This window comes from Chelonia mydas, chromosome 14 (genome assembly GCF_015237465.2).
Source record: "Chelonia mydas isolate rCheMyd1 chromosome 14, rCheMyd1.pri.v2, whole genome shotgun sequence".
Classification (NCBI taxonomy): Eukaryota; Metazoa; Chordata; order Testudines; family Cheloniidae; genus Chelonia; species Chelonia mydas.
The window spans coordinates 9,368,162-9,384,197 of record NC_051254.2 but is presented as its reverse complement, the minus strand read 5'-3'; the positions used below and the strand labels follow the sequence as shown (position 1 = coordinate 9,384,197).

The following is a 16,036-nucleotide window of genomic DNA, read 5'->3' as shown; positions in this document are numbered from 1 at the left end:
AAAGCCATGTAAAGCCAGAAGATGTGTTAAATTGCAGCACAGGACATCCTGCCCTTTGGATGATGCGTTTCCCAGCAACTAGTTCAGGGGGATCTAGCTAAGTCACATAAGGAAGTTTAACCTAGCAAGCTTTCAAAATTGGCTTGCATAGTATTAATGTGTTTCTTCTCTTGGGGAAATACTGATGGCCCTGTTTCTGCAAAAAGATCCACCAAGACGACCCTTATGCCCATTGGCTTGAATGGGACTCCGTGCACATGTAAGGGGTGACCCTGCCAGGCATTTCTGCTTGAGTTGTTGGCTCGTGTGCTACCCGATGGTGATATTTTAATTAAGAGGAACTCTTACTTACGATGACATGTTCATGTCAATAGGAGAGAAGGGCTCAAATGCAAGATTCCTGTTGGGACTTTGAAGACTCTGCAGTCCGGGGACGTTTGGAGCTAGGAGATTTGGACTTAAGCCCATTAAGATGGGAGTCTTTTGAGAAATCTGCATTTGGACTTCAAAGCCCACTGAAGTCTGGGGGGTATTCCAATCAGAAGTTTTACATTAGGCCCCTCTCTAAAGACCAGGGCTCAAGATGAACAAATTACTTTTGCCAACAAACCCCCAAAAGCAAGCAATACATCTCTGCAGTACAAGACTCATGGTTTAAGATAGATTTCTGTTTACTGATAGTTTTAAATGATCATAAAGCCTAACTTCCAGTCACTTAAAGTGTGGACTGTCAACTTAACAAGCCATGCACTCACCATTTCAAGCCAAGTTTTCCCTCAAATAAAATGGCAGTCAAGAAAGATACTCCTGATTCCAATTAAAAGCATAGCGGTATAAAGGCTCCTGTTTACAAGAAGAGTAATTCCAGAATAGCTATTTCTGATTAAATCCATGTGTGGATGCTCTTATTCTGGAATAAGAGCATCCACACAAAGAAATAATCAGGAATAGTTAATTCACTTTAAATTCACATCACACATTATTCCAGATTAATATGCATGTGTTGACAAGCTCCAGATTTAAATTCAAATTAGATTTGAGATGTGTCCTACCATTTCTGAAGCACATGGGCTAATGCTTGTAGAGTAAAAGGGATTAATTTTCTATAGAATTTCAACACCAATCTACAGAATCCTGCAACAAGATTCAGTACTATAGGTTTTTTGACATAATTTCTAAAAAAAGCTATTTCATTTTTATAGAACTCTGTTGGTTTCATCTTTATTAAACCTTTTGGGACTTTTCCCACAAGGGCAGTAATAACACAATAAGCTAAAAATCATACAATGTCCTTGTCTCCTCTCATGTTTTAAATAGTGGTAGAAATTTTTGTCCTATAGGTATTCAGTGCAGTTGTAGCTGCATCGGAGTACCTTTCCCAGACCTGAAGAAGAGCTCTGTGTGGCTCAAAAGCTTGTCTCTCTCACAAACAGACATTAGGCCAATCAAAGACATTACTTCACCCATCCTGTCTCACTAATGTCCTGTAAGTGTAATTTTAAAAATAGGAAACTAAAGAAAATGCTATAAACCAAGCTCACAGTGGCAGAAGGCTAAACAGTAGAGCTAGACTGCACCCAGATCCAAACACTTCCGAATATCAGGATGTTGGAAATCCATCCAGCTGTTGATCTGAAACTTGCTGCATAAATCCATTGCCAATAAAACATTCACTGACTTGTCCTTTTGCTGCCCTCTGCAGGGCGGCACTATGTACTGCCGGCCACAGCAGTAATTTAAGTGAAGAATGGCCCACAAAGGAAACAAAAAAGTTTTGTCTGAGGACATTTTAACCCTACAGCATGGCAGTGTTGTTGCAGCATCAACATGAGAACGCAAAGTGGCCTTTTTAAAGTGGACTGTGAGCCACTTTTGAGTAGTCATGCACTCCCCAGCTCGGGGTTCTCAAACTTGGGGTCAGGACCCCTGAGGGGGTCACGAGGTTATTACATAGGGGGTCACAAGCTGTCAGCCTCCACCCCAAACCCTGCTTTGCCTCCAGCGTTTATAATGGCGTTAAATATATAAAAAAGTGTTTCTAATGTATGGGGGGGGGGGGGGGAGGTCACATTCAGAGGCTTGCTGTGTGAAAGGGGTCACCAGTACAGAAGTCTGAGAACCTCTGCTCTAGCTTGATATTTAGACTTGGTTTCTCTATCTTCCAGGTTTAACACATTGTGTATGCCTGATCCTGTAAACCACTGAGCACCCACAACTCTTATTCTAGCTCAGAGGTGGCTGTGGCCACTAACCATTGCTGAACGCTAATTCCCCAGCAAAACAGAGCTTTACACCCTATCGCTGATTTAGAAAAGGGCCAGTCTCCACACCCTAGGGAGTGCAACTAGCGCTTTCCTGCTCTGCAGAGGAGCAGCAGGATGTGGGGAGCCCCACAGGCTGCACCATGGCACCACAGATGTTATGGACTAACTGTGGGAGAAATAACTAACCCCTCCATGGAGGGGACAAGATGGGAATGGCTTTAGCTTGCTGCAGGCCCATCACTAGGTTTCTGTTCCCCATTTATGCAGGCTGTGGGGTAGATACTAGGATTTATCCTGGAATTGCTCACCTTGTGCCAGTTTAGAAGGTAGAACAATTCCCCTGTAGGTTCTTAGCAGTACTATTGATCCCAGTAGAAAGAAATCAATTATCACATCACCTGTTCCCCTCACCATCCAACTGAATTAATTTTTCTGCAGCTGTTTGTTACTTTGTTTCAGCCTAGAACAATGAATGGTGAAGCAACCTAAGGGCAAAACAACATAAAAGTCATCCTTAGGGTGTTGATATAGGCACTGCACTTTCAGGGTCAATGCAGAGTTCCTACAACATATTAGCTTTAAAATTGCAGCCTAATTAATGGTTTTTTGTTTTGTTTTTAAAGAGCCGCTGATGCCCTACGGGTAACTTTGAAACATTTCTTAGATGTTAATCTGTTAAAAGATCCATGTATTTGTGAGTTTCTCATGGAAGCACTCAAAGTTGGACTAGCTCTGCTCCCACTGACAGTCAGTGGGAGTTTTACCAGACTTCAACAGAAGCAGTTTTGCCAGCACTGACCACTTTTCAAAATCCCAGGCTTCCCACTGAAAGAGAGTGATTAGGGATAGTTGAATTAAACCAAGTAACAATGGTCCTGTAAATTTATCAGTTCTGTATACTTATTCCTCACTTGTAGTCATTTGCATTAACTCCAAGGCAAAGACCAGGCGGTCAGAGATCTAGTTCTAGTTCCTGCTCTGCCACTGACTTGCCTAGGGTCACATCACTTAACCATTCTGCACCTTTGTTTCCTCATTTGTAGCACAAAAACTTCCTGCTCCACAGCAGCGTGGCAAAGCTAACTCACGATCTGCAGAGCACATGGAGATCCTCCCTTGGAATACCCTGCAATTGGGCAGCAGGTAATCAATCACATGTGTGCTGGACTCCACCCCCTTTTAAAGGGGCCAGTCGCCCTGGCACATTCAAAGCTACTTTCACTAAGGCCCCAACTATGCAATTCGTATTCACGTGAGTAGTCCCACTAACTACGATGGGATTGTTCGCGTAAGTGCACAGCAACATGAGTAAACCATGAACGAGGGCTCTTGTTGATATTTGATTCTGCAGTGCCCCATGTTTGTAATGACAGACAAAAAATAATCTGTGTAAACAATGAAGCACTCTGTATTTCTCATAACTGATACTGTCGAACGGTACATTCCCCTCAGCCCATCAGAAGACCTGAACTTCAAACACAACTTGGTCATGCTACTTATGATGTATAATCTGTAAGAAGGACAGAAACATTTAATCCCAGCTCAACTCAATGATTAATGCCAAATAAAAAAGAGAAAAAAAAATAAAATTACACAGATGAGATCCATATTAGAACTGGCTTATTCCGAGCTTATTATCGAGCCAAAGTTTAAAAATCATACTTCCCAGACAGCTTTTTTTTTTTCTTTAAAAAACATGAAAATAAAACATGCAACAAAACTGCAAAGATCCCTATGGTTAGCATCCAGTCTGAGATCCTCTCTCCAGTTGATCATGATCAGTGGATTTGCAGCTCAATAACATTCTCAAAGAAAGTTTTCAGAAAAGCCCTGTTTGGAACCCAGTAGGCTAGGTGAAGGAACCCCACATTGCATTGCATCCCGGCAATGGAGCAAAGTCCAATTTGTCAAGTGTGACCCTGAACAGGGGCAAACCTCAGTCATCTGCATCATCAAACTGGCCAACCTCAGGCATTCTATTTGGCGAACTCAGAGCGAGTGGAGCTGCATGGTGACACATGGGGTTATACAATGATTCTTCTTGCCATGCACATGATGCCAATAGATAATTTTCCTGAAGACTACCACAGTCGATATCTTCCGCGTCTAAAGAGGATTTTAAAAAATAGGAGAGTGTTATTAGACTGCGTTAGAACACTCCACATTGGCTATCACTACAGAGGGTTTGTCATAGCAAGTTATTTGCATCAGTGCAGGAATGTCAGTTTGGCTGACCAACATTACTGCATGAAACCTACAAAACCTCTGTACATCTGGTGACACAGATAGAGAAGCTTCAGTAAATTACCTGCCCAAGATCTCACCGAAAGCCTGTGACAGAGCTCGGAACAGAACCCAGAACTCCTGGCTCAGAGTCCTGAGCCTTAAGCACAAGATCATCCTTCCCTTTTCTGGTCTATGCAGCCACATAGGGCTCTCACCCCCACTACATCACAACTCCTCCTGTGCTCTCGCTGGTACCTAACAGCCTCTTTTCCCTTTCTGCCTCCTCCATCAACATGTGAGGAACACTTTGTTGGATCAAGGTCAAAAGTGGGGGAAGTTGGAAATGGGGCAGGGAGCTAGTGCTGACCCAGTTCATTCTCTAGCCTACAACTAGCTTGATTAAAATAAAATATCTTAACAGACATGCCACAAAGACACAGCAGGGTCCACTGTAAACATGCAAGGGGGTCTGCAAATAAATAGGATAATGCCATCGGGCTGCTGCCACCAGAGACATCAAGGAACCATGGGCGATAAAAACCATAAGCAGTGCAGCATTCCCACCACCAACTTCTCAGTGGTGTTGAGAAACAAAGCACCAAAATAGGCTGATCCAGAAAATAAATTAAAAAATGGCTGCAGGGCAGACCAAATGGATGGTGATTTGTGGAGATTAAAAGAATCTATACAGAAGAGCTCAAAGTCACAATCAGGGCTTCCCCTCCAATTCTAGATTTGTGTGCGCTCGCAGGGCATGAGTCGTGGATCAGATAAGCTGGCTGTAAGTGAATAGGGATCAGTCCTTGTGCCAACTGCTAATCAAGCTCTCGGTGGGACCAAAGGTTTTAAAAAAGCGTGTGCGGGTGCATGTGCACACACCCAATATTTAGTCTCATCTGCTCTGAGGCTAACCCAGAGGGAAACATACCGACACAGTTATCCACAACTTAGTTAACCCAGCACTACAAAGGGTCTATAGGAATTCTAAGGAGGCTAGCCTAGACTTTTCTGCCATTAACCTATGGAACTCAACTGAATGCTGCAGTCATACATAAAAGGAAAGATAAATGCTATTAAACAAAACAGCCAGAAGAATCAATACCTCCCAGGCAAAGAGGGAATTGTTTGATTTGTACAAATTCCGAGAGAGAAAGAGAATGACAAAGAGACAGAATGAGCCGGTCCTACTGCTAATCTACAAACTCTCGATGGGTTATTCGTTAAACACCCCATCAGTTTGTTAACTGAAGTGTCCACTCTGGTAAGGCACTAATTGCTCTCATCTCCCACTAACTGCAGTGGAAGTTCAGGGTTCTCAGAAACTCAAAGGAGAAGCCCCTAACTATGGAGCTTTCAGGGATGCATCCTAGAAACACAAACACAAGCCAGTTTACTCACTTGGCTACTCTTGGAGAAGTCAGTGGAACTGCTTGTCAGAGTAAAGTTGCTCATGTGTGTTTGCAGGATTGGCTTGTAAAGGAACACGTTCAGGTCAGCGACTTTGTCTCTTTATACAACCCTCCAACACCCCTGTGCTCTACAGGAACATGACTGACAAAGCCCATGGTGAATCTCTCAGGAGGGAAGGAGAAGGGTCCTTCAGTCAGAGGTCACTCAGCTACTGTATACCCCACCACTGAAAGTCAGGAGGAGCACATCTCTCCTGTTCCAGAGCAATATACAAGACTTATAAAGGTCAAACCCCAAAGTAACTCCACACATAAATGTGCATATTTTTCCCTTGCAGTAGCATCCAATAAGAACCCCACTGGCCAAGGAAAGAACCAAGGCTGTCACATTTGAACACAGCAATGTTTCTTTTAAACTACTGTATTTAAAACCTAGGTACAACTGTGCATCACAAACACACAAGGTAGACAGAAAGCAGTCAAAGGGTGTCACTACCAAATGCTCAAAACAGGAGAATGTGGAACTATTTAAATGGGCTCTCACGAGAAGCACTCTCTCCATCCACTTAAAGTCCTAGGCTTGATGAAAGCATAAGAAAATCTGCACCTACCATATGGATTACATTCAGCATCCTCCAATTCTTTATCCCAGTCCTCTTCCTCGTACTGAGAATCAATTTTCAGCTCAGGGAAAGATGCATCCAACTCCCAGTCCTCAAGGTCACTCTGGAAGTCATCTAAGTCACCAAGCCATTTAATGGGAGGCCCCGAGGAATCTGAATGAGCAGTGTCACTTTCATAGCACGGGCAACCAGAAAATCTACTCTGGTGAGACTCGCCATCAGAAACATTCCTTGCCAAACAGCCTGTAATACGACAGAAATTGCCGACAGAGATACTTAGGATATAAACTGGGGTGGTGAAAATACTTTAATACCATGCAGTAGTTCAACACGAAGACACTTTGTGAACACAGACCTGTTTTGAACAAAGCCCAGGAAAACAACAACACTTCTGCAAGCTACAGCTACAGACAGAAACCTACCCCCAACCCATTATGCTGTGCTGAGGCTGCAGAAGGAATAAAATTCTATAACACAAGAAGAGGCATCAATTCTATCTAATTATAATAAGTCCAATTTCATGTGTGTGTGTATTTAATACCACACTAATATTACTCTGGGCTTCAGATATCTCCTAGGTTTGGAATACATTACAGATGGCCTGAATGCCATCACTAGCTTCAAACTCCCCCAAACTGAATTTCACAGCTGGTGGTCTCTCTCTCTAATGGTCTGAACCCAAAGTCTGGGTCTGAACTTTGCACCTTAGGCTGATGTTTAGAACTTACAGTCCTGTTTCATCATCACCACTGCCTCTTCACATCCTTCAAGGGGAGGTTTGTTGAATAACTCCAGTTGGAGCCTCCACAACAAAAGGAATTTGTTTTGCAATATTGATCAAGTGTTCCTCTATCTAGAGATGCACGGAAAATGGGCAAAAATAATATAGCAGAGTTCACTCAAGAGAAGTTTCCCACCCATAAGTACTACACAGCTTTGTTGGCCTCTCCTAGCAGACAGCATTAGTAACTATTCTTTTTCACCTTGTTCTGATTTAATGCCTTTTTCCCTGCATACCTTTTCTAGGCCTCCAATTCACAAGTGTCCCTCCCTTCACAAGTTCTTCTTCCTCATGACATGTGCAGTCACCTGCAGCCACCGTTATCTAAAAAAGTAGAAATACGGTTTTAAAGGTTTCAGTAGCTTTGCTCCTTAGACTCCTATACAGTGAGACTCCTGTTCCAAAGTGAATCAGGGGACCCAAGCGATCTACCTATGCCCAAGTTAAGATTTCATTTTAAATAAGCCCACAGACAGCTCCAGCATCGAGAAAACAGCAGCCTGTGGCCAGTTTCACCACTGCTGTTCAGAATCCTGTGGGAAGCAGTGAAATCAACACAAATCAATTTTAGAACTGCAACTGGCTGGAAAAGCTATGGGCGAAGAGGGAGAGTTAATGGAATAGAAACCTAACCCCTCCACAGGAGCCCAGATGCTGGGGGAGAGAAAGAGTATCTGATCCCATTCTAGCAGCCAGAAGACTTGGGGAAAGGTAATGGACAGAAAGAGAGAAACTAAGTTTCTCCAGGAGCAGAGCTGCCCTTTTCCACAGGCCCCAAAGCTGGGAAGTGTAAGACAGAAAGGAAACTGGGCTGCTCACTCTGGTTTCACTGGTACAATGGAGACAAGTAAAGTTCTGCTGGAGAACTGTCTCCCACACTGGTACCAACACCAAAGTGGAGACAAGTGGAATGGCATAGCAACAGCACCTCTTCACCAGTCCAGTAGTCCAGGGAAGGATAGTGAAAGAGATCAAGCCAGCTTGTGAGTTTCCAGATATGCATGAAACTCTGAGCAACTGACTACATACCTTGGACTTAAGGCCAGTTGTGAGCAACAGGACTTAAATCAAAGAGGAAGGATGTGGGGATGGTCCAAAGTTAGTGATAGATGAAGGGAGAAGATAAACGGTAGGGGCTACATTCTGTGTGTTTATATAGCTTCCATCCTGCAAGTCACCCTGTGCAGGCTGACCCCTACACCTTTGTGGTGCTCCACTGAAGTCAATGGCCTATGAATAGTAACTTACAGGTTCCTTAGTATGCAAGTTATTAACTAGTAATATATCCCCCATTCTACATCAAGGAGTAGCTACTGCAACTCTAAAAGCAACCCTTCATATTGTGACAATGACCCTTGGTTGAAATTTTATATCTGGGAAAGATTAGAAGACACTATATTTCTTCCCTCTGCTAGAAAATAACAATCTTGTTTCCAAAAAGAAAAGGAGCATGCTCAAATAAATTTGTTAGGCTCTAAGGTGCCACAAATACTCCTTTTCTTTTTGCGCATACAGACTAACACAGCTGCTACTCTGAAACCAATCTTGGTTCCAGTAACAGACATGGAAAACAGCCCCTATTTCTACTCTCTCCAAGGGAAAATTTAGTATCAGTTACACACACAAATATATGTATAGCCAAGCATCAACCTTGTGAACCTAACAAGTTAAAATTACCAAAAAAAAGTCCAACAACAACATTCTGCACATTGCCAGAGACCCGAACAGCTCCCAGGAGTTTTGCATCAGCCCAAACATCATTTAGCCCCTTTTTCTTTAAGAACTTTATATTTCTGCCAGACATAAACCCAAGTAAGAAAATCAGCCTGAAGGGTCTAAAACATTAGGTTTCAACTAGAATCCACCCCACCTTCACTCAGGAATAGCCAGCTAGGCCAGTGGGGGGGGGGGGGGGGAGAGAGATGTACTTTACATTCCCTTTACCATGGGATCTGGGGAAATAAATGGGAATTAAGAGAAGGAAAGGAAAGGACACCACAATATTTAAAGAAAACACCCACCAACCCCCTGCAGTTCTGTCCATAACCCCAACTCGATCCCCACACACTGAAATACAGTACTCCCATCTCACACACACAAACCAGACTCTCCCATAAATCTCCTTCTAGTCATCCCCAGGTATCCACTGCCTTCCTACACACCCCCTGCACACACCCCTCACAGCCCCCACCACAGCCCCTCCCCTCCCCCTGCACACACCCCTCACAGCCCCTCCCCTTCCCCTGCACACACACCCATTTCCTCCCCAACCCTCCCCCTGCACACGTCTCCATTGCCCCCTCCAGATCCTCCCCTCACCTCTGCACACACCCCTCCCCTCCTCCTACACACACACCCATTTCCCCCCCAACCCTCCCCCTGCACACATCTCCAATGCCCCCTCCAGATCCTCCCCTCCCCTCCGCACACACCCCTCACAGCCCCTCCCCAACCCTCCCCTCCCCCTGCACACACCCCTCACAGCCCCTCCCCCCCCCACACACCCATTTCCTCCCAACCCTCCCCCTGCACACATCTCCATTGCCCCCTCCAGATCCTCCCCTCCGCACACACCCCTCACAGCCCCTCCCCTTGCACACACACCCATTTCCTCCCCAACTCTACCCTCCCCCTGCACACACCCCTCACAGCCCCCTCCACAGACCCTCCCCTCCCCCTTCGTACACCCCCAGTCCCCCCTCCCCAGATCCTCCTGTGCACCCCCCCATTGTCCCCCCTCCCCAGACCCTTCCCCGCACACACCCCCACTGCCCCCCTCCCCAGACCAGACCCTCCCCTCCCCCGCACACACCCCCACTGCCCCCCTCCCCAGAACAGACCCTCCCCTTCCCCTGCGCACACCCCCACAGCCCCCTCCCCACACTCGCCAGGCTCCCCGCTGCTTCTCACCTCTGGGCCTAGGAGCGGCTCCAGCGGATCGTCTTCCCGCTGCCGCCCCCCCGGCCCCTCCATCCCCGGCTGAGGCTGCCCCGCCCCTCCACGGAGGCCCCGGGCCGGGTACCTGCTGCGCCGCGCGCCCCCCACCCCCGCACGGGGCTCGCCACGCGGCCGGCCAAAGGCAACACCGGGCAGCCAACCAGCGGCGGCGGGAGTGGAGCGAAGCACGTGCCCGGGGGGAGCGGTGCGCTGAGCCCCGGCCCCAGCTGCGGGGGGGGGAGGCACTACCGCACCACCCCCCTCCCCCCCCCCCCCAGCCCTCCAACCATGGGGAATGTGGAAGCCCCTCCCAGCCCCATTGCCTAGGGTTATTCACAGCCCCTGGTTGTTAGCAATACGCCTACAGGTAAACTCACCCGCAAGCCTTTATTTTTCCTTTCCACCATAGCAGCTAACCCTGCTTCAAAAAGACTCTTCCTCCCCCCATCATCATAAAAGAAGTTGGTTTTTCATTCCTACCTTCTGCAAGGCAGGCGGGGCCCCTGTCCTCTCTGCCTGGTGCAGCCCTAAGCACCAGGTCAGCCTCGAGCAAATAATGGATTGTCTCTAGACTAATGTTCCGCCCGGGAATAGAGTTTCAATGGCAAAAGAGGGCAGCCCTGGAGTATACTGTGGCAGTCTGGTCTCAGGACCACTCTGATGCCAAGAACACAAGACCTAAAAAGCTGAATCTTCGCGAACAGAAAATGTTAGCATGTTTATACCGACTACAACAGCAACCCTGGGATTAGGAGACAGGGCTGTAATGGTTTTCCCATAAGGAAATGAATGAGATTTTATTTTTAATCCACGGGAGAGCCGAGATTTATCTAGGGAGTTTTCCTTTCCAGCACTGTAGGGCCCACTTCACTACATCGTAGTCATGGCTTCCTGAGCTGTGGCTGCTAGCTGCATGGCCAGTTGATATAGCAGGCGAAAAGCCTGCATGGGACAGATGCTCTTACCATGGGTTGGTGTGAGGTAGGAAGGAGAGTTTTCCCAAGAGCTCACTCGGTCTGTAGTACTCAGTTAATGTAGTACAATGGTAGGGCTTGGGTAACTACTGCCTCTGTTCTTTAGCCAGATAATAATACTGACACCTAGCTCTTTACTTTGCAGCTCTAAGCACTTTATGGAGTTTAGAGCCTTTATCCCCATTTTACAGAGACACAAAGAGCGGAAGTGACTTGCCCAAGGTCATCTAGCAGCCCAGTAGCAGAGCTGGAAATCAACCCCCAGGTCTTCTGTGGTCTATTAGCCCACACTGCCTTCCCCTGCAAGAGAAACATCTGTGGGCTAGTATGTGTATGCTGAGGAGCTCTGTCAGTGCTCTGTAATTACTGGGGCATAGGAGAGCTTCTCATGCTGATTGCCATTGTGCTGGGGCCCTTCTTCAGGGCACTAGCTGTTCTGGGGAGGGTGATGTGGCCCCGCTCTTTTCCCTTCTTCCCTTATAAAGGGGCAGTATCTCACTGCTCTCCAGGGGCACTGGAACAATTTTTATAGTGGGGGTGCTAAGAGCCACTGAACCCAACTGTAAACTCTGTATATAATAGAAACCACTTCAAGCCAGGGGGTGCAGCAGCACCCCTAGTTCCAGCACCTATGCTGCTCTCTAGAGCTTACGGCCCAGTTTCAAATTCTACCCCAGTAGCCTTTCAGCCAGTACTGTATGTAACTGCTAGTAACTTATAAGAGATACCTCTTTAATCTGTACTGTACTTTTAATTAGTGGCCAAGAGTAAACTTCTCCGTTTGAGCCACTCCTCTGAAGGAAAGGGAGAGATCTGCTCCTTTTTCTTACCTACTGAATCCTGTGAGCACCTGGTTTATTTGCCTGGGGAAGCCACACTTGTCCATAAAGCAGCACAGCACCTGAACATAAAAAACCCTCTAACTGAAGACATTTAATTTGCAGTTGCACCTGTTTCTGCTTTCACAGGAAAAATCCAAGGTGAGAGAGTGAAGTCCAGCTCAGAAAGATTCCTCCCACTCCCTGTCCATGAAGTGGAAATTGAGCCAGAGTGTTAAGTTCCTGGTGAGATGAAGCTGTATCTAGTTTCTGCTGCCTATAAACCTTCCCTAAAATGGTTACTGACCATACACTAACAGTAGATCTGCACTGCACTCTGGTCAAGACTAAACATTGGCCCAGGGATGCTACTGGAAGTCTTTAGGGCAAATTCAGCTAGGACAACACAGGGGTGTAAATTGGTTAGAAGTGTGTGCAACCGGTAAAGCAGTGTATCTTGCACCACCTTGGCGTGCACAATGTATACAAAATGCGTGGAACATGGTAAGGAGTGCAAGCTAGGAGCGGAAAGACAGGCAAAGAGGAGTGTTATTTTACACCTTAATTGGTTGCTTTTCCTACTCTATCCCTGCGGTGTGCAAAATAAGTAATTTACACACCAAGGGAGAAAACTATTGCCAATGTGTAAAATAAAGGTTTTCAGCAGCCCTGCCCATGTTACACACCCACTGAAAACCAAGCTGATGGAATATCTACAGATACCTAAATCTCTGTTATCATTGGTAAATTTGGCCTAGTAAATATAAAATACAGAAACAGATAATGAATTGTGGATAATGAAAAATGTGTGTGTTGTACAAGAGAAAGGTGTATTGGAAAACCCAAGATGGATCCTGGCAGTGGTGGTTTCGGTTTTAGGTTTCAGTTTATTCTACTGTTTACACCATGCAAACCACTTATTGTTTTCTGAAAACAAGGTCATTCATGAATGTCAAAATAAGCCATGAGAGGGGGTTTTTAGAGACCGATTTTATTTGCACTGGAGTTGTCTTCTCGCTGTTCAGCCTTAGCCTTACCTGACTGCAATCATCTTTAAATACAAAAAGAATAAAAAGGAAAAAATTCTGGGCTAGTAGATCTTAGATATTGTTTTGTGCACCGTGCAGCAGCCCAGATTGAAATTACTGTAAGAAACAAACAATCAAACCTTAAACTGTGTCAAATCAAATTTGGTTTAAAAATCCCATGGCAACTGAAGTCCTGATATTTCATGGCAAGTCCCTTTCAGACAGAAATAGATGTTATTAGCAGCCAAGCACCAACACTTTTCATTCTTGTGCAAGCCACAGTTCCTGGGCCCCAAAGGATGCAGTCACAGGCCTTGTCTACATTAGAAAATTCTGCACTTTTCTCCAGGAATGGCAGAAGCTGCACCAGAGATTAGTAGAAGTGACCTTTTATAAAAATTGGTTTGCACTATTGGTTCTATACTATTTGTATTATGGTACTGCGTAATGGCTCCAGTTTAAGGCCGGACCTAACAAACAGAGAACTCCTGGGAAAAAATCCTAGAGCGTATCTTGTTTTTAAAAGTGCCAGCTGCATGCACAACTTCAGCAATCCCTGGGCTGGAGGTCAGGACTACCATTGTTGCAGCTAGTGGGCTTTAAAAAAAGCGAGGAGGGTAAAATTTTCAAAACACATAAGTGACTTACACCAAGCTCTTATACAGTGCTTTTCATCAGTAGATCTCAGAGTGCTTTACGCAGGCCAGTATTATCCCCATTTTACAGATGGGGAAATGGAGTTTCCGAGAGGTGAAGTGACTTGCCCCAGGTCACTCAGCAGGCCAGTTGCAGAGGAGGGAATAAAACCCAAGTCTGACTCTAGTCCAGGGCTCTATCCATTCGGCAACATTCCCTCCCCAACTCTGATGCCTTCATCCCATTTTCAAAAGGGGCAAAAAGCTTTTTAAATGTTTAATGAAGACTAAAACAAACTTTATGTAGTGGAAAAGAGGAAGCAGGTAGAGGGATTCAGAAAAGGGTGACATGGTATAAATGGGTAGGCAGGTGGATTTTAAATAGACTGGAGGCCAGCGTGCAATGTAGGTGTGAGGGGTGCCACAGAGGCAGCAGCTATAAAACAAAAAAACCACAAACAGCACACACAAAAGCAGGAGTAGGGGGCGTGGCCCAGGGCTTTGGCCAGAGAAAAGCATGTATCTTGGACATGTTGTAGAGGAAGAAGTGGCAAGATTTGGATGTATCTGTGCTCTGAACAGGCTACTCTATTGAAACAGTTATTTGCTTGTATCTGATTTTATGTGAGTGATGGTTTGTAGATTCTTTAATTGTAGGTTTTCCTGTAAAATCAGAAACACTTTAGTGTAGCAGAGTGCCATAAAAACAATCGTATTTTACAGGCAGCTGATGAGAATGGATTACTGGTTGGAGAAAGCTAATCCTGCTGCCTTATTTTGTGGTGCCTCAAGAGACCATGAACTGGAAGAAAAAAAACAGAGTGCTCATCTGCATCCTAGTCCTTCTGATACTTTTAGTTGTGATCCTTCTGATCGTTTTAGGGGCACTTCTAATGTCGCTTTCTAGGAACCAGGAAGACATTTCAAGGCTTGCAGTCGAAAGAGGCAACTTAATGGAAGAAAATTTACTGTTAACACAGTAATTGGCTAATGTTAACCAAGAAAATCAAAGGTTGAGACATCAAAATTCAGTCTTGAGAGAGAGAATTAAAAGTTGGACTGCATCATGAAAATTATGTTTTCAGAGCACAGCTGGAACAAATAGCACCAGGAATTAACAATCAAAATAATTTAAATTAAAAAGTAAGGAATGGTTAAAGTACCTTTCAATAGATCTGTTCCTAAAATGAAAACTGTTAGTCTCCGAGATTCGGAAGAATCTCTTTACAAAAGGGGTGGACAAACTAAGGCCCATGGGTCGGATCCAGCCTGCCAACTGTTTTAAACCAGCCCCTGAGCTCCCGCTGGGGATCGCGGTCTGGGGCTTGCCCCACTCCGGCGCTCCAGACGGGGAGCAGAGTCGGAGGCCACTCCACACTGCTTCCAGAAGCAGCGGTGTGGCCTTACTCCGGCTCCTATATGTAGGGGTAGCCAGGGAGCTCCGCTCTGCATGCTGCCCTCCACCCCCAAACGCCACCCCCACAGCTCCAGGGGGTGGCTGTAGGGGCAGTGCCTGCAGATGGGGAAGCGCGCAGAGCCGCCTGGCTGCAGCTCTGCGTAGGAGCCGGAGTGGGGACATGGCTGCTGCTTCCAGGAACCACTTGAGGTAAGCGCTGCCCGGAGCCTGCACCCCGAGCCTCTCTCTGCGCCCCAACCCTGATCACCCTCCCACCCTCTGAAGCCCTTGGTCCCAGCCCGGAGCACCCTCCTGCACCCCAAACTCATCCTCAGCCCCACCCCAGAGTCCTCCCCCTCCCCACCCTACTCCCCTGCTCCAGCCCGGAGCCCCCTCCTACACCCTGAACTCCTTATTTGTGGCCCCACCCTGGAGCCCACACCCCCAATCAGAGCCCTCACCCCCTCCCGCACCCCAAACCCAATTTCCTGAGCATTCATGGCCCACCATACAATTTCTATTCCCAGATGTGGCCCTCGGGCCAAAAAGTTTGCCGTTCCTTGCTCTACAAGCTTATCATTTTCGAGGGTGGTGAATCAATCATAGGTAGCAAGTCAAATGCAAAGTCAGAGCAGTCCCTAATGCTTACCAAACTCTTTTCAAGCAATTCTTTATTGCTCCTCAGTGTCCAGGATGCTCCCTGTACAATTAGAAAACATTTTAATGTTCTTGTGCACTGCAATTAGTAGATTTTCAGAAAATATTTCTCTGTTTAGAAATATTTCTCTGTTTAACGATTTAGAAAATAGCTTCTAAAAGTTTACACAGGACTTTAAGTTTATGGAAAGAGTTTAAATTGGCCATATTGAGATAGTTATTTAAATATAAAATTGTGAAAAAGAATGGATAATAGCAAATTTCAATAAGTTACAATTTAGTAAATTA

General features: G+C 45.8%; 1 protein-coding gene and 1 long non-coding RNA gene across 14 annotated transcripts in view; one reads left to right on the top strand and one right to left on the bottom strand.

The window, feature by feature from the left end:
- COPRS (coordinator of PRMT5 and differentiation stimulator) overlaps positions 1-16,036 on the bottom strand; it is a 51,665-nt gene that overhangs the window by 28,245 nt on the left and 7,384 nt on the right. For 3 of the 13 annotated variants that reach the window (XM_043528355.1, XM_043528354.1, XM_043528356.1), the window contains exons 1-3: positions 8,981-9,079; positions 7,540-7,627; positions 6,511-6,765 (exon numbers count right to left, since the gene is read on the bottom strand). In XM_043528355.1, the coding sequence (XP_043384290.1) occupies positions 6,511-6,765; positions 7,540-7,627; positions 8,981-9,064 (427 nt within the window). In that variant the 5' untranslated portion in view covers positions 9,065-9,079. Of the gene's footprint in view, positions 1-3,650; positions 4,371-6,510; positions 6,766-7,250; positions 7,376-7,539; positions 7,628-7,735; positions 7,755-8,980; positions 9,080-9,324; positions 9,410-10,213; positions 10,356-10,617; positions 10,668-10,720; positions 10,873-11,962; positions 11,982-16,036 lie in introns of those variants that run through there. The other 10 variants (XM_043528358.1, XM_043528359.1, XM_043528357.1 and 7 more) reach the window with 10 other exon arrangements.
- On the top strand, positions 10,567-14,487 carry LOC122462898. Its single transcript, XR_006285785.1, has 3 exons — positions 10,567-10,607; positions 12,183-12,278; positions 14,419-14,487. It is a non-coding gene; the product is annotated as an uncharacterized LOC122462898 (long non-coding RNA).